We start from the raw sequence: 18,694 nt of genomic DNA, 5'->3' as shown, positions 1-18,694 counted from the left end.
GCTGTGCCTTTTTAATGTTCTTAGCTTGAAGCTTCAAGGACACGTGGGCACACAACACACATGAAAGAGCAGCAGAAATGTTTGAAGTGTTATAGTCTCATCCCCTCTCAAACCTTTCCTTTGTATTATTAGCTGCAGGTCTGACATCCTAACAAGACCGCATACCATACTTCCTTACAGAAAACAAGCTTTTGTTACAGCTCAAAATGGGCACATTCCAACCTCATGATGCCTTTTCCTCTTTTATATCATGGCATTTCGGGTCATATGGATGTTCACCTGTAATGCATCGAGACAATATGCTTGCTGTAACATCGGCATGGACAAGATGTGTCGGTAAACAGTTTGGTTATTTGCTTGGGATTTTTTAGACTTGATGACAGATAGAGAGTGGGCTGTTGGTTGCTGTGTGCTGTGTGCTGTGTACTGGACTAATGGTCAGGGTGAAAGACCAGATGCTATACACACACAGAGACAGTATAGCAGCGCAAACTCAGTAGTAGTCATAACTTGTGATCACTCTAACAGAAAATCGATGTTTTTTACAGCAATTCCAGAGAAGGACTCAGAGAACCTTTCAGTTAAAATAAATACTTCTTAACTTTTTATATTTTCTATAGAACTTGACTAATACTGTACAATACTTGGTGCACCAGAAAGATTCTGGAGGTGGGCAATTCTAGTATTATGGATGTGATATTTTTGGTCAAACCTGAAATATAAATTCTCTGAGAATGTATTTATTACCAATATATGAATCACCTGTTTATACTTTACCAAACCCCTGATGATATAGTCCAGACATCAGAAAAATATCAGTCTATATACAAGATTTCTATTTTAGGGGGGGGGTAATTAATGCGTTATGGATGTGATAAAAAGACAAGTTTTTTTTTCATCTTAAGGTTGACATTTCGTTGGCCATGAGAATGTTAAAGGTTCTATGTGAAACCAGACAGCTTGACAAAGAACCTTTATTTTTCAGACTGTGCATGGATAATCCATTTTTCTAAGCTTAAAAAAAAGAGTAAAGCATTGCGCATGAATCAGTGTTCTAATGGATGTTCCATGACCCGCTTGCCTGTATGGTATAGATATTTGGCAAAGCTATTTGATTAAAGATGTTAAAAATCTACTTTTGCTTGTCACAGTTTTGCTGGTGATTGACTAAAGTGCTGGTAAAGATCTTGTCTGTTATTATTTAATTGTGGCTAGCGCATCAATGTCCATATCCATATCAAGTTTTTTTCCGCATCATTAGCTTTTTTTCCGTCGGGACAGCTTTCACTCAGACTGACACACAATTACACAGACACCCTCCTCTAGCCACTGAGCTGCTCATCAATAAATGTGTTTGATTAGAGAGATGCCTTGCTTTACTCCCCGAGCCAGCTTTAATCAGAGGTATTAAAGAATGTACATGCTCGGAGTGGAAGGAGAGCAGAGAGAGAGGAAGAAGGGGCGAGTGAAGCTGATGGAACGATATAGAAATGGAACACAGGGAGGATGTGGAGTAGATAGAAATGAGAAAGAGAAGGACAGGCAGAGAGAGAGGTCGGTAGAGGGGAGGTGATCGTGAGAGAGAAGACTCTGCTCTCATTAGTGACATGCCTCTGTGCCATCTCTTTATTAGATTTGCTTTTCCTTTTGCGTTTTTTTCCTCTCAAGCTTTTAACTGCAAACATGTCCAGAATGTCGTGGACGTTCTGTTTCTCTTGGCAGCGTGTTTGTTTACCCCTTCCCCAAAGATTGGAGGGACGTTCAGAAACCAAATAAACAACAAAACCGAAACTGTGCGGCTATATAGATGCTTCGTCTCAAAGGGAGCACCATAGTAACTTGACATATTATAGCTCAACGGTTTTGGGTCTAGACACTGGCATTTGAAACGTGTTTGGAACTTGAATTCCAACCGACATTGCATTCAGCTATAATGTTTTTATTCAAGAATAGTCCCAAGAGACACAAACTTGTATACTGTATGTCTTTCTTCCGTGGTGTTTAAATTTTATTATAGAGTTGTTAATACGAATATTAATGGACTATCTTTTCACTTTTAGATGGACCACGATCCCCGAAACCCAGCCTATATCTGTGCTCAAGGTCCTCTTCCCGCCACTGTCGCGGACTTCTGGCAGGTAAGATATTCAGTGTTCACATCTCCTGGAAAACACAAGTATAAGAATGAACAACATAAAGAGTACATAACACTGTCAATAGATTCATTTTAATCATGATTAATGGCACCCTTTTTCGTGCGATTAACTGCGATTTATCACACATATAGTGAAATTAAACATACACTGTTTATTTTATTTAACATGTTTATCTTAGTACTGTCAATCGATTTAAAAAATTGACTATATTATCACACACAGCTTTTATGTTTTTAAATATGCTTTTACATTATAATAATTTCACATTTTATCTCCAAATTAATGTAGAAACAACACATTTCGTTAACAACATCATTTTATGAATGAAAGCCAACATTCTAACATTGTTGGCTTTGCAACTGATGACTTTATTAAATATATTTCTTCTACTAATCCAATTCATTATAATAAGTGTGCCCTTCTTAGTTCTTACCTGTCTAAGTCTGTACTGATAAATACATGAAATACAGAAGAATCCTCATTAGAGCTACAAAATCACAATGATTTCTTCTTTTATTTTTTGTTCGTTGATTAACATTCAGCACGTTTAAGAACGCGGCACCTTTAAGAGCTAATTAGGTACTAGTTTTCTTTGCATTTTTAAATAATAATTCATATTCAAGAGCAGTGGTGTAAAGTAACGAATTACAAATACTCAAATTACTGTAATTGAGTAGTTTTTTCAGGAAATGTAGTGCTGTATCGCTACTTTTACTGCGCTATTTTTCCAAACATTGTTGTCGCTACTTTATATGTTTAGTTTTCATATGATTGGCTAAGGAGAATAATCAGTCCCGTCACGTGACCCCATCCACTCGCGCATAGAAAACTTGCGTCACACGGATATCCAGACTGCGCCAATTGAATCATGGAGGAGAACGAAAGTGTGCGGCAGGCAGGGTGCATATCAAACGGCGGTTTTGCGCGCTTGAAAGTCCCTGCGGGAAAGGGACACGATACGAAGGCTCGTCCAAGATATGGAGAAATATTGAGTTCCTGTATCACTCCGTTCGCCAAGGGTCATCCAAACGGCCATATCATGTGGTAAAATTGTCCATCTCTCTCCAAAGTCTCTACATCAAGCGATCTGCCATTATAAGTGACAAAGTGTGCATTACCAGTTATAAAGTTGTAAATAACGCTCAATTTATTGCGCAGATCGATCGATTCGCTTAAAGAAGACGTCATTGATACATCTAAAGAAGCTGCAGGGATTATTTTTATATTCACACATTGAATGGTTATTTTGTCTGAGTTGTAGCCAGTTAGATGCTTTATCAGTAAGGTAAAGATGTGTTTTGTTAAAAGTAGCTATTTTCTATATAAATCTCAAAATTGTATTTTTAATAATGATTTATAATTCATTAAATTACACCGCTTGAAAAGTAACGAGAAACTAATACTCTGGGTTGTTTTTGAAAAGAGTAATTTTTACTTTTAACCAATTACTTTTTTAACACCAGTACTTTTATTTGTACTTAAGTACAAATTTCCAGTACTCTTTCCACCACTGTTCAAGAGTTCCTTTTAAACATATAAGATGTATTTAATTGAATTAAGTATAGACATACAGTTACTTTTCATTTACAGTGTAAGTTAGTTTCAATGTCTACAACAGCAAATGGATTTGTGTCACTTGTTTGTTTTATTTTAAGGTTTGCGTTAATGGCTTTAATGGTTCCAGGCAACACCAAAATGCTGTTATTCATCGAGGGTTAGAATGTTTTAAAGTAAATTAAATGTTTGCTCCAGAGTTTAATAGTCTGCATATGTAGCAACAACTTTGAAAGTTTTAGTCTGTTTGTATTTATTGGTTTATTGAAGGTTGGAAAAGTAGATGGTGTTAAAAGGAAACCTCAGATAGAATCTGCACTTTAATAAATTGGCTGCGGTAATGTGTTGCTGTCACTTGACCCTCTATAATCACAAAGCTGTGTTTACTAACAGATGTGGGTGTGCACTAATTGAAGTTATTGGTTGTTTGTATTTTGTGAATTACCGGCAGAAAAATTAATAGTCTAAATTAAGTTAATTTCATACAGATGAATTATAGAAGGTAAAATTTTCCGAGTGCATTAATCCATGTCAATTAACATTCCATTGTCTCAGTGTTCCTTTTATTAAAGAGAAAATTATTTGTATAACAAAACTGAGCTTTTAAAGGTTTACAGAGTTGTGATTTCTCAACACCGAATGAAAAAGTATAAAATTTTAAGTGCAATATTTTTCATGAAATAAACAAGAATCTCTTAACTTGTTTTGTCATTAACTTTAGGACTTTTATAATATGTGCCAAAGCAAGAAGCTTTGAAGATTCAGATTTGAGAAAAGACAAACAAAATATTCACAGCTTAGGTTTTGCTGATTTCTTTGGTACAAATGATTTCTAATGTACTAATAATGCAGATTTAGGCTATTTTGCTGTACTATAAGATAATAAATATATTGATTTTACTCTATTGGATTAGCAATCTGTAATAGTGATCATTCAAATTGTAATGAATCCGATGTTTTAGCATAAATGTCTGAATCTAACATTTGTACTTTTGTGCTTTTGAAAGAATGGAAGGTCTTCGTCGTCTTTATTCATACAATATTTCATTCAAATTTCTGACCAAGCACAGAGCGCTCCACACTGCACCCTAAAGTGCCGTTCACTGTGGAGGAGGCTGTTTGTTTTGTTTCAGAAACATATTTGTTTGTTGGTTTTGTTTGACCTTTTCAGCATATTGCACTGCAAAGCTTAAACACAATATTTGATCACCTGGTCTGGAACATAAGAGTGAGCTTCTCTAATGACCTTCAATTCCTAGACTTTTCTGTGTAGAAGAATGAAGCCTTGTGATCTTTGTTTTAAATCACACAGGAAATGTGCCCAGTGAATACGTCTAAACTTTTAATATTTCTATGCATAGGAGTGGCATAAATTATGTTATGGTTAAGCATCTTACAAAATTCTAATTCTATTAAAACTTCATGTCAATGAAAGCTATTTTGTCATCATCTTTAGATCATGGCACATGTCATCAGATTCATCTCAATCTTTTTCAGATTAAACATGATAACATATTCATAATGCTAACTTAATATTGCTTTCTGAATCACTATTACCACAGTATAATGTCTCTACATTTCTCTGTTAATGACTCTCTGGGGACGTGTGGCACACGAGTTTGATTATTTTATGAGCAAGACCATTGTATTTTATTGCCCCCATAAAAGTCAGTGTTTTCCCTCATTTTCCTAATGGCCACTGTGGGCCGTTCCGTGATTGAAGGACACAGCAAAAGTGTGATTAGAGGAAATGGAGCAAGGCTGAGGAAGTTCAGTATATCAGGGGAAGGTGAGATCGAGAGATAAAGGAGGAGAGAGGTGGGAAGGCTAAACTAAACCTCTGTGACGAGTGGATTTTCATACCAATTATCTTTGAAGAGAAAGCTTTGTTAAAAAGCTTAACTCCCTTATACTGTAGAGGGGGAGATGCCTTGTTTTTAATATTTTTTTTGCCTCATTCTGCCTTAGTCTTCCCCGTCTCTACTGTAATGTTTCTCTTGCATGTTTGCTCTGTTTTTCAGATGGTTTGGGAGAGTGGCTGTGTGGTGATTGTCATGCTGACACCTCTCGCTGAAAATGGTATCAAACAGTGTCATCAGTACTGGCCAGATGAAGGGTCTGATCTTTACCATATATACGAGGTAATCACTTGTGTCGTATGCTATCTTTGATATATTAACATATTCATAAATTATTTATTAATTTAGTTATTTTGAAAGAATAATTTATAATGTAAGTGTGTTTCTTCTGTTAAACATATAGATGTATGTATAAGACTTAACCATTGTCTAACCATCTTTCTTCTTTACTATAATTAAAGTATGTTGGTTGCTTACATGCTACTGTACATGAGTTGAACGTTAAAAGAGCAGCTGATGATATATTCCCCAATATATAAATTTATACGTGAATCTTAATTTAGGTTATATTACATATGCCCTTATACTGCGATTGACTGATGCCTAGACTTTAAAAATTGAAGTGAAGCTCTGTGTTACTGTGAGTGTATAATCACACTCTCCCTTTGTTCTTGAAGGTGAACCTGGTCTCCGAGCATATATGGTGCGATGATTTCCTGGTGCGCAGTTTCTACCTAAAGAACGTTCAGACTAATGAGACCCGCACAGTTACTCAGTTCCACTTCCTGTCATGGATGGACCAGAACGTTCCAGAGTCCGCTAGAACTTTGCTGGACTTCCGCAGGTATGTTTCATCTTGCTAAATTTCACCATCATGAAACTGCCAGAATGTCAGTCTCTATATGGTTCTCCTCTTTCGAATGAGTTTTGGTTTGTTGACCTTTTTGACACTAAACATTTGTGGGGTTAATATCCTTTCATGGTGTAAAATGAAAAAGAACCCTTTATCTCAAATACTGCTGTATAGCTCCCTATAATGTTGTGTTTATAGTGGTGGTCCTTCCATAATCCTGACACTTCAATTAGATTTGAAACAAAGCCAATTGCAGCAAAATCCCTCATATTTTTCACGAGTTGTAAGGATTCTGGACAAACGTAATCGGCTTCTAGAGTATAACCGTATAAGAAATTCTTTTAAGTCTTTCCTTTTTATTGTTCGTTTGAAAACACATATTAGTGTGAAAACACATGAAGTGCTTTGATATTCCTTTTATTTATTGTTTTCCCCATGTGTGCTCTTACTATAAAAATGTATGACATGTTTTTTTCTGACAATTGAGTGACAGTTGACTGTCCGCTCTTTGTTTTTTTTGTGTAATCTGGTGTAGAATTTTCTGTTGTTGACTCTTACTTTGTACAGATCGCACTGAATTGCTTACAAATGAAACCTTGTGCAACATTAATGGATTATGGCTAACCTTTTATACAAGTACAGGGGAACAGTTATTCAGAAAATTGTTCACCTACTTATATGAAGGGGAAATACCTTATGTTTCTTTTAAATGTAAAGGTGAATGCCTTAAAAATGACTTGTTATTTTGATGTGAAATGTATAGAAGGCTGATGTTTTTGACATTTGGCTTGGAATCATGTTGGATCATATGTACAAAGCAGTTTAAATTCTAACAGCTGAAGTTGGATATTATGCATTGATACAAAAGTGGTTAAGGTGGATCGGATCCTCCATCAGCTGTCGACTGATCATTTATATATGATCCCTGATTCCATTTCTTGAAATGTGTGTTTAATAATATAACACAAACCACTTGATGCACCTGCTGAAGAGCCAATGTTCTTCCGCACACCTGTTACAGTTCCTTTAGCACATTTCAAGGAACATTGTCCCAAAGTTTCAGTGACCCATTAGACATTGAGGCTTTGGTGAGATGCATCTAACCCTTGTGCGCTGGTATTTGTTGCCATTCAGAATTTTTTCCCTAAAGGCCTGTGACACAGTCTTGTCTCATAGAAGCTGTCTTGAATCACACTGAATCTGTTACACGCTCCTCACTCACCTCTCTAGTTTTTGGTTGGCCAGCTTATTAGCGGTTGCCAGTGTCATTTTTGTGATGTTGCAGCTAGTTATATGAGCCCAGTTGCATAGTCACAAAAGTGATCATTGGAAACTGTATCTCCTCTTCCAGGCCCTTGATTTTTCCTTGCCTCCCCACCCTCGTCTCACACTCACCAGATCCGTACCCATTTCTCTACCCCTCTCTGTTACACAAAAACACACACTGATGCCCCGAATGCATGCAGATGCAGATCTGCCCCATCTAAAACACATCTAGCCATTTGATTTATTGCACATCTCTTGTGTAGGGAACTGCACACTTTCTTTACAGAATTTGCATAGTATATCCTTTGTCTTTGAACTATCAGAAAACTCCAGAAAATAACTAATCTGAACACCTGCAATCGGTTTAATCTCCTAAAATGCTCTTTTAGTACTGTGTCTCTTGAAAAATCAACCTTGAGGTATGCACAAAGTAGATTTGTGGGATGAGAGGAACAATATGAGTTAACACAGTAGGTTTCCATGGCAACAAGACCAGTGTGTGTGTTAAAATCTTGTAAGCCCTCATGGTTTTGCAGGCATGATAATTGTGCAAGGTTAATGTGTTTTGGATGATGACACCTAACCACAGCATCCATCATTTCCTTAATGGCTTGTAACAATGCACAGGCCTCTCCAATGATTTTAATTGTTGGACATGGACTTGTTTTGTCTGTAAACTATTTTCATAGACAGGTATAAAGCATAGACCTGTTTTTTTCTTTACTGATGTGTTATCAAGTAATGCCATATGTGTATGCACACCTTGATCGCAACACTGCAGTTTATGACATCTCAAATCACATAGTGAATTCAAATTTTTTTTATTCTTCCATCAGTAACAGTTTCTTTTTTCTTTCATTACAGAAAGGTTAACAAGTGCTACCGGGGAAGGTCTTGTCCGATAATTGTTCATTGCAGGCAAGTACCACAATAAAAAACGGCATATACTGTAAGCTAGCTAGTTACACAGGTTAAAAACACTAACGTCTTCTCTCAAAAGGTAGTGGTCTAGCTTTTGTTGAAACTAGTAACTTTGTATTAGCTATTGTAAGTAGCTTTGGATAAAAGCGTATGCTAAATGTAATGTAATGTAATGTAAAAAAGCAAAGGGCTATGAATTGGTTCAGTTTATTATTCAATTTATTACTTCTGATCTCATGTAACTTACAGTCGTTGGGTTGTAACCTGTGCTAGGTTATTTTAACCCATTGGTGGGTCAAGTATTTCTAGGTAAGTTTAACCCAACCATTTGGTTTGTCCAGTTCTGGCCCAACCCAGCTGTTATTATTATTAATACTTATTTGGGCCTTTATACAAGATCAAAACATTACAGCGGTATCCAGCCGAGTTGTCTAAATGCACTGATTCTCTGGTGTAATTTATCCACTTGAATTAAGTATTCAATAAATGCTGTATATGACTATGGTAAAAATTGGTTACCTTTATCCTCAGTGTGAACTGGAAGGATTCAAGAGTTTGCGTGTGCTATAATAATGCCCTAATGATCTTTAAGACCAAGGGTTAATGACCAACCCATCATCCAGAAGTTTTCCGTTGTGGGGTGAGACAGGCTTCACAGCTGTCATGCATATTTGAATAATTATGTTATCAGAGATGTGAAAAGAGTTAGACCTTAATAGTTCTCCCCATGACCTTAATTCTAGGTATTTGCCTGTGTCCACTTAAATCTGAGAATTCAACCTGAGTGAGCTAAAAAACGCTCATTCAAGGATACATTTATAATGTTTAAATGCATGTACCATGAATTTCAAAATGTGTCTGAGCATAGCTACCGCATTTGTTTCATTTATAGTAGACCTCATAAAACGTATGTTTTGCATGTTTGAATTCAGGTTTTTGTTTATTCTCTTAAAAGAGCTGTGTTGTGTTATATTGTAATGTATACATTTTTACAAATTCAATTTAATTACATCAGTTATTATCAGTACAGTCCACTGTGACAGACTTATTGTGAATGCGGAAGAATGATGCAACAGCAAACAATAAGGCAGTAACCCAACACAGAAATGAGCACTTTGTTTTCTATTCAAATGCTTTGTTTTGCTATTTCACACACATATGCTCTTTTCTCAAATGATAACAGGTTTCTCTCTTAATTTGCAGTGATGGTGCTGGAAGAAGTGGAACTTACATTCTGATCGACATGGTTCTTAATAAAATGGCCAAAGGTAAGTGCGCCCAGAACGAATGAGGAGTTGAAATGTTTGCAGGTAAATGTATCAGGAGATGAGTGAGAACTGTAATGAACAGCCAAAGATCTCAAGATTTAATGTGAACAAGAGTGAAAGAAAAGATGGAAGACAGAATCAGATATCCATCTCGTTTTTTGTTTTCCGTTTAGACTTATGAAATGCGGTCTTGCGTTTGATCCTGTAAGCGAATGTGACAGTTTGAAACTGCCATATACAATTCACATTTCTCATTCAAAAGATTTCAACACTGCGAAGAATAAAAAATATCGACAATGCATGTTGTTCAGTACTGGAGACAGATGCTACCTTTATAACCTGGCCTAACCGTTGCGCCACCAGCACCATTTATTCTGACTCCATCTGGTGAGGTCACCCATGCATTTCCCCTCAGCAGCATCTCCCCCCATTTTTCTCACTTTTCTCATCGGCAGTCCATCCCAAATCTGGACCTGATAGTCCATAGATTTCTCCATGGGGGATCAAAGGCCAGATGCAGGGGAGAGCTTCACCGCATTTGTGCTTCGTTCCCATGCTGTCATAGACCCAGAGCCCCGGTCCTCACGGGCCCCCTCCTTCTCCCTTTTGTCTTCTCTCTGAAGGAGGGGCTCCCAGGTTGCCCACTTTCCAGCGTTCGCTCTTTTGATCAAAGCCCCAGAAAGTCCTAAACAACGGAAATCTCACTCTTCCATTCCTCTCTCGCTCTGTCTCTACCGTTCTTCATTTCTTGCTCTCTCGCTCGCTTTTTTTCTCAAACACCCCTGTCGTATTTTTCTTTTTCTTTTCTTCATCTCTAGGAATGAATTGTAAATTAGTGAAGAATGCTGTTTTAATTCCAAAGCCTTTTCTTGTGAGATTCCCCCTCCTTCGCGCTCTCTCGCTCTCTCGCTCTCTCTCTTATCCCCTAAACTTAGGAATCTTGCACTTCTTAAGACATGAAAGTGTTGGAGCACTTTTGAGGCTGGAACCCCAGCTGCACTCACTCCCTTTCAGAATGCATCTATAAGGATTCCCGCTTTTCTTACTCCTTCATTCTTAAACTCGCTCTCTCTCTATCAGTCTGTAGAGAAGGGAGGGGTGGTTTTTCTTTTCTTTTTGAAGAATGAATGAAGGAGAAATAAGGTCTTGTTAGACCTCTCCTGCTCTCCTCTTATTTATGAGGGGAAGCAACAAGGGTTCTGTAGAAGTCATTCAAGCTAAAGGTGAAAGGCATATTTGTCCTAATCAGCCTTTCTCGCCATGTGAAAAATTTCATATTCACTATACAGTTGTGGTTCATTCAGTTGCTCCATTGTGAGTTTGCAGGGTGCACAACAACATCAAGTGTGTTCTCATGAGAGGTGGTTACTAGCCAGAATCTCTATGTATTCAAATGACCTGTAGTCGATGCTAGTAACATCTGATAAATATGAAAGTATATGTACATTAATATAGACAAGAAAAATATATTTACCTGTACATCATCAAATGCATTAAGTAAATACAGTACATGGAATAGATCCGTTGTTAGTTGTCATATTTTAAGTACTAAAATTGCTCATTGTGTGAATTTTATGTGCATATTTATGATTTATTTTCTTAGTTATGCTATAAAGTAATTGGCCATTATTATTTGGGCCTTTTGTTAATGTGAATGTGTATTTCAGTAATATAACGAAGTTGGAGGCTTTATATTAACACTTTTAATGAAATGTGATATGGAATCAAACTGATTTAAAACCATATAAATAACAATGGAATCGAATCGCCAAATTAGTCGCAATACCCAGCCCCAAATACTAGAATTAATCTCCAATTTTTTTTTAGCGCTGGAGTTGTTTTAGTTTTAGCCACGGTTCGATTGCCATTTCTTTTTTCCATTTCTCTTCCCCGCCCCTGACTTTCATGTCAGCTAAAACAAGGTAGGGACACAGTCTATAAGCTTTATACAGCATTGAAGGGTGAATGTAATTCCAGAGAGAGCTAGAAAGACTTGATGTATCTGGGATTAAGCTGAGTGCTTTGAACTAGTGCTATGTGACTATGTTACAGGTGCGAAGGAGATTGATATTGCTGCTACCCTGGAGCACCTGAGGGACCAGAGATCAAGCATGGTACAGACTAAGGTAAGACACCATCAAAACTATTTCCTTAAAGAACTGTGTGAAGTGCAAGAGGAGACTCTTGTTCTTTAACGAGAATAAAACTACATATTTTTGTCTGAATAAAGATTAATATGCAGTTAATATAATATATATTTGAGAAAATTTAAATTTTGAATGCGTTGTTAATGGCACTTCTTTGCTTTGCCATAACCTCTAATATAGAGCATCCTGTACATTAAACTCCAAACCACACTGCCCCAATAAACAAATCAGTCTATATAGCACCAGAGCCAGGCTCAGAATATAAACTAATAAATGCTCGGTTGATGCCACAACCATCAATGTTTTGCACAATTATGATGTTGACTGATACGATCTTAGAAACTCTCCTAAAGTGACATATTTAAAAGACTTCTGTTCAGAGATAACAAGAGCAGATGACAATCCTGATGACAAATGACAAAGCAGATGACAAAGCTGCTGTTTACATATAACACTATACGAGACTTGCTACCCCAGCCAGTTAACCATTCAGAGCATATAAACTAGGATATGAAACCTTCAGTTGAAGTATTACAAATATTTACCGGAGCAAATCTCTTTAAACCACACTGAAAATAGTTTGACCAGTGGTTCTCAAACTAGGGGCCCACAGAACTTGTGGCATTTTATAAAATATAGACATTTATCATAGATTTTATGCAATCAAACATCAGAAAAATAAGCCCACCTACCAAAATAACTGATGTTTCAGCATTGTGTAACTGAATATGTTATTGGTTTAATTAAAATTTTTGGTTTAAGATTATGGAGGGCTGCAAAGCAATGCACCTTACACAAAGTGGACCTAACAATGAAATAGTTTGAGAACCACTGATATAGACAGTATATATTAGCTTAATGTTTGTCAGATTTGTTCAGGTTAGTAAATGTAGGGGCATTCATCATACTGTATTTTAATTCTTTTATTTTTACACATTAATTTATTTGTACAAACAAAGAGCAACCTGTATAAAAAGAGCTTCTTGGGTCAAATGTAGTGTCATGCATTGGTTAATTTCATAATATACAAATGAAGAGCAGAGCTGTTGAAGGGTCCCTATAGAAACTGGAAGTTAACAAAATGTGCAAACGACTATCAAAAATAGTCTGTACAAAATGATGCTGGCAACATTTATTTTAGTCATATTTCTTAGCAAAATAGGTCTCTGAAGCTGGCACATGAGTAAATCTATGACTAACTGTATATTTTGTGATCTATAATTATGTACTTCACAGGTTTTTCATTTCATTCTGAGAACATGTAATTGATCCTTCGCAAGCAGTTTGATTGACGGGCGATCTGACCACTCATAAAGCCAATATTATGTGCCCCTGTGACTGGCCGCCATTTTGTCCGAGCGACAAACCTGCCATAGTAGAGCTTTGGTGAATTATATGAAAAAAATCGCTTTTTAATTAATGTGATAGAAACCAGAGAGAAATAAACCCAGATCTAATATACGTTCACACTATAATGATAAACGATAACTAAGTTATAACTTTTAAAAATCATTATAAATGAAGTAGAATAACGGAGTTCACATCACAACTATACCAATACAGATACATGACACAAGATTGTTGGAATCATTAATGTATAATTTACAGTCAGAAGCTTTCAGGAAGCTGTGTTTTAAGGTGGAATATAATACTTATTGATATATTACTTGCATATTACAAGTATTATCTTTGCATCCCTGTGATGTGGTGAGTGCGAGAGGAGCATTTGCAGTGGATTGCAGTTACAAATATAGGTGTAATTGTTGTTACAGTTATCTCAAATCCTGAATGTATCCCTCGAATTCATATTGAAGGCCTTTTTATGTCTGAAATCAGCGTGTCATTTTTCCAGAAATTCCATTTCCCCAGGAAGTGTACAAATTTACACTGGGAGCGCATGGCTGAGGGTGGCGGGGTTTTACGAACTGTCAATTTGAGTTAAATTGCTTCTTAAAATCTGTTCTGTTCATTTTTTTGTGAATATTTGGACAAAAATTCCACCTTTTCGTGAAATGTTAGATAGTCAGTAAGTGCAGCTCTGCTTTTAGAACGCACTTAAAGCAGGTACTCGTGTGTGAAATTGATCTGGCTCCTAAAAATCCATTCTACCCTCTCTATTTCTAGTCCAGAATGGGAATGTTTTGTGCATTAGAGGCTACATGAGCTTTCCGGCTTTTGTTTACTTTGGAAGAGAACCTCATAAACAGCTTGACTGATCAGATAAATATCCACAGCCGAATCTCTTCCAGTCTGGATAACACTGAGGCATGTTCCATAATGTGACTCCACCTAGTGGCAAATGTTACGCTGCACAGCTTTAATGTTGCCTTTCTGTCTCCAAAACGCCTTGCACATGACAGTGCATATTGTTTTTACAAATGACAGATTCCCTCTTATGAATTAAATGAGTATATTTCTCCAGATGATCGTCTTAGGAATCTTTGCTTTACAAGTCAAATATGATTTCAAGTCGTTATATAACGTGTGTTATTATTATACAGGGTTTTATTTCACCAATATCACAAACTTGTTTGTAAAAAACGAAGTCATTTTTGACTTATTTGCTTTTTAAGACTAATCTCTCAAATTCAAAAGATATTTTTAATGCTTTTTGTGGTTTTGTAAAGCGTTGCTTTCAGATAAACGCCAACATCGGTTTGTTTTCTACCATGGCCTGCAGTGAGAAACGTCAATTTCCAGCTTTAGTTTTGAGGCTTGTTCTTTAGACAATGATCGATCTTCATGGGGTGACTCCCTATAGGGAAGAAGCAGGTTTTGAGTCATAGTTTAAACAGAGAGCTGGGTCTGCAACACACACAAATTTATACAAAAAGACAACGTGCGTATAGTTTTAAAGTTACATCTCCAACTATTATTTCTCATCCACAACCCCACATTTTAGATTTTCACATTTTCCCTTTATTCTGCATGACTGGAATCCACTCTCTTGAGTTTGTGTTCCTAAGCAGTGTTCAAGAGTGCTTAGCCGACTGAATTTGCAAAGTGATGTTTGTACGTTTTTAAAAACAGCTTTCTCTCTGTCTGTCTTTAGGAACAGTTTGAGTTTGCATTGACTGCTGTAGCAGAGGAGGTGAACGCCATTCTCAAAGCTCTGCCTCAGTGAAGGATAACATTCACAAACACTTCCAACATATTTTCTTCATACCTTTTCTGTGTGACTTGGCCTGTGGTTCTCCTTTCTTTGCAAAAAAAGTGAAAGAAAGCAATGAGCAAAGTAGAAAACGTAAATATGAAATCTGGACAAATGTATATTTCCAGCTCTATCCAAATTCTGATGTGTCGTATTGCATAAGACATTTATTTGTCCTAAGTGTGTGTGAAATGATTTAGCCTTGAAATGATTGTTTAGAAGATACTAAACTAGGCATGCAATCATACAGTAGATTGTATTTGCTACTCGGATTGGTGTTTGCGTACCAACTAGTTGTGCGTATAAAATATCTCAGATATATGTGTTCTATGAAGCAGATGTGATTTATGCAGTGTTGATTGACACTGTATTAGTCTGCTGCAATTACGTTAACATAAAGTTCAATGTTTAAGTTATGGATTGTGATGACCAATATAAATGCGATGAAGAGAATACTATATTACAGCTCTAACAATTGTGATCTCATTTGAAATCCACATTCGTTATTATGATATATTGTGTTTCTTGACTAATAAAAAGATTATATTACATATAGATGAAACTGATTACACATGTGATTAATAATGGTGTGCCAAAATGTATTTTTGTGTGAACAAATTGAAGCAACATCTCCAAGTGTTGATGGTTGAGTACTAATTGCATCCACGATTCGTGTTGTGTATTGAAAGAAGACAGAAGGAGGAAGCGTAGCAACAGTTATTCTCACATGAATTGTCACTTAATTCTCTCGAATCTGTTCAGACATGCTTCATTTGGAATATCTGGAGCTGAACAAAATGGACAGTTTATTTTAATGCGCTCTCTCTCTTTTAAGCTACTGAATAAGGTTTATATTATGAAAAACAAATCATTTATATTCAAATAATAAAAAATTTAATATTATAGAAACATATTTTATGTAGGCGCATGAGTCAAAAGTAACGCTTTGGTTTTCTATCTGCTTTGCCGTTATTAACAGCGTTAAGACGTTGATGTGTCTTCCTGCTATTTCTGTATGTTGATTTGCATGTGATTTGCATATGTATCTGCCGCTTAACCTGCATCTTATCAGTATGCAGCCAATCTGAATGTAAGGGGGACATGTTAATCATCTTATGAATAACTATATGCTAACCATAATTGTGCACATTTAATTGGTCGTCATCAGAGGGATACAAGTTTATTAAAAAACATTAAAGAATCTAATTGCTTCCTGTAGCAACTAGACTATTATGCAGGATTGTGATATGTTGTCTTCTCCCTTTCGGCGAATTCATATTTCTTGGTATCGTTCAGCACTGCTAACGTGATTAATCATAGCGTTTGGTGACAACTAGTTTAACTCGAGCAGATTTGTTTACTTAGTTTACTTATTTTTTTACTTAGTTTCACCGTCTTTCTTTAAAATTCTTCCATTTTGATTGTCCGTGATGATTGGCCTTGTGATTATTATCGTCTGTTCCAAGTTTCTGAAATCAGAATGTCAATATCCATTTTCTTTACTCTCTTCAGATATCTCATTTTTATCATGAAGATGTCTTTTATTACTATTAGTACAAAATTATTAAATTTCATTACATTCAATGACACACTGGAACGGTAAATAATGATTTATTTGCATGTTATTTTCTTCAGATTGTCAGCAATAGCAAAAGTCCTAAGAACTTACTGGCTATGCTGTTGCACAGAATATCTTTTACTCTGCTTTACTGTGTGTTTGCCCTTTACTAAAATCCACAATTTCCCTATGAGTGATTGCCAACCCTGTTCCTGACCCCTAAGACAACATATTTTATCTTCGTGATTTAACTCATCAGCTTGTTGGAACAATTCTCCAAAACCTGAAAGATGAACGTATGTCAAAAAGACATCTAAAATGTTAATTGCACTCTTGGAACAGGTTTGAGAACTACTGGCCTGAAACTACTGGTGGTTCGTAATTCAGTTCTGTTGATTTAAATCAGGTCTGTTAAATAATGGAGACTTGTATATTGTTTAATGTATAGTGCTGTGCTATACAGTTCTGCCAAGTGTACTTTCAAACCTTTTTGAAACACATCGGCCTCTTTTTTATAGTTCACATCCCTGCCAACAAACTGAGGTCAAGTTTAGTGAAATAGCATATTAAGGGATACAAATATGTATGTATACAGATTTAAACTAAATGGTGTTCCCTGACTGATCCAGGCTAGTAGCTTTGGTCATTTTTATCAGGTACACCGCCATGGAGAAGTGAATACAGGGTTCCCATTGCATCCAGCTCTGATTGAATCTGTAAGTAATCATTTCACTATTAGGAATCGCAAATCACCTTGGGTGCCAATGCGGCACTTAGACAGCAGAATAAAAAGGATATAGAGGTTAGAAACTGCATATAGCATATCAGAAATGCAGCAAGAAAGATATGGAATAGGACAAGAATTCACTCCTAGTTTTAGAAATATTTAGAAATATTCATTTTAGTATCATGGCACGCAACAACTTTGATTTGATTGCATGTACTCTTTGTTTTTTTTTAATGCTATTGTCATATGGTTGAACTCTATGTATGCAAGCTTTGTAAGCTGTGAAAAGGTTTGCTGTAGCTAGTTGCCAGTAACTTACTGTAGATTTATCTAATTTATTGGCAACCGTTTGCTCAAAGATAAATGAACACATTAAAAAGTATTTTTCCTTACAGGAACAAAACTAAAAAACAGCCTCATGCAAAACATTCTGAGAACCAGAAATCCTCGTCAACCTTTTTCTGTTTTTTGGTTCCCAGAATGCTTTGCATGAGGCTTTTATTTTACAGTATTTTTCTGTTTTTTTCTATTTATTTATCGTTTAACAAACTGTTGCCAGTAAATTTCATAAATCTATATCCCCAGTAAGTAACTGGCGAATTGCGGCCAGTAATACTGTAATTTCTACAGAAAGTTTTTACAGTGTAGTATTTAAAAGCTAAATTGCATAATATTACTTAATATTCTGATGCGTCTTGCTCATGTGAAGAAACCGAGATTTTCAAGCTCGCACTTTTCACAGTGCAGGGACTAAGACTTACGATTAAAAGTCCTCAAGAGTATGACTCAATCAGAGCCCTGTTGTGAAGCTCACTTAGAAACCCAATTATCTTTCCATATTATGTCCAAGTCCCTTCTGACAATCACTGGCCCAGTATCCCGGCTCTTTAAAATGACCCTTTTCAATAGCAGAATCCTTTCAATAGCACTTCAAACTCCGTTCCAATCCAGCTCATAATCATGTCTTTGCACCCATATCCCTCTGAAGATAGGCAGAGGCCATCCAGAAAAAAACATTGCAGAGAATCTTGCATTAAAAATCAATTCCAAAGGAAATGTACAAATATGCTGTTTAAGTCAATTTGATAATTTAAACAAGCTATAGTGAACTATTCTAGGATACAATACATCCCTTAAGACAAAAATCTTTAATTAAGATTCATTAATCTTTAATCTCCCTTAATCTTAAAACCTAATCCAGCATGCTTCTTACTTTACCCGCAGCGTTCCTATG

At 36.2% G+C, this 18,694-nt stretch overlaps 1 protein-coding gene across 1 annotated transcript in view; it reads left to right on the top strand.

The window, feature by feature from the left end:
* Positions 1-15,739, top strand: part of ptprn2 (protein tyrosine phosphatase receptor type N2) — a 136,671-nt gene extending 120,932 nt beyond the window's left edge. Inside the window, exons 17-23 of the mRNA XM_079456389.1 lie at positions 2,061-2,138; positions 5,732-5,851; positions 6,247-6,413; positions 8,553-8,606; positions 9,813-9,877; positions 11,930-12,003; positions 15,077-15,739. Coding sequence (XP_079312515.1) covers positions 2,061-2,138; positions 5,732-5,851; positions 6,247-6,413; positions 8,553-8,606; positions 9,813-9,877; positions 11,930-12,003; positions 15,077-15,148 — 630 coding nt within the window. The 3' untranslated portion in view covers positions 15,149-15,739. The remainder of the gene's footprint in view (positions 1-2,060; positions 2,139-5,731; positions 5,852-6,246; positions 6,414-8,552; positions 8,607-9,812; positions 9,878-11,929; positions 12,004-15,076) is intronic.
* The last annotated feature ends 2,955 nt before the right edge of the window (positions 15,740-18,694 follow it).

The sequence above is a fragment of the Barbatula barbatula genome, assembly GCF_947034865.1.
Source record: "Barbatula barbatula genome assembly, chromosome: 1".
Taxonomy (NCBI): Eukaryota; Metazoa; Chordata; class Actinopteri; order Cypriniformes; family Nemacheilidae; genus Barbatula; species Barbatula barbatula.
Note: the sequence above shows the minus strand (reverse complement) of the source record. Positions and strands in the feature narration are given on the sequence as shown.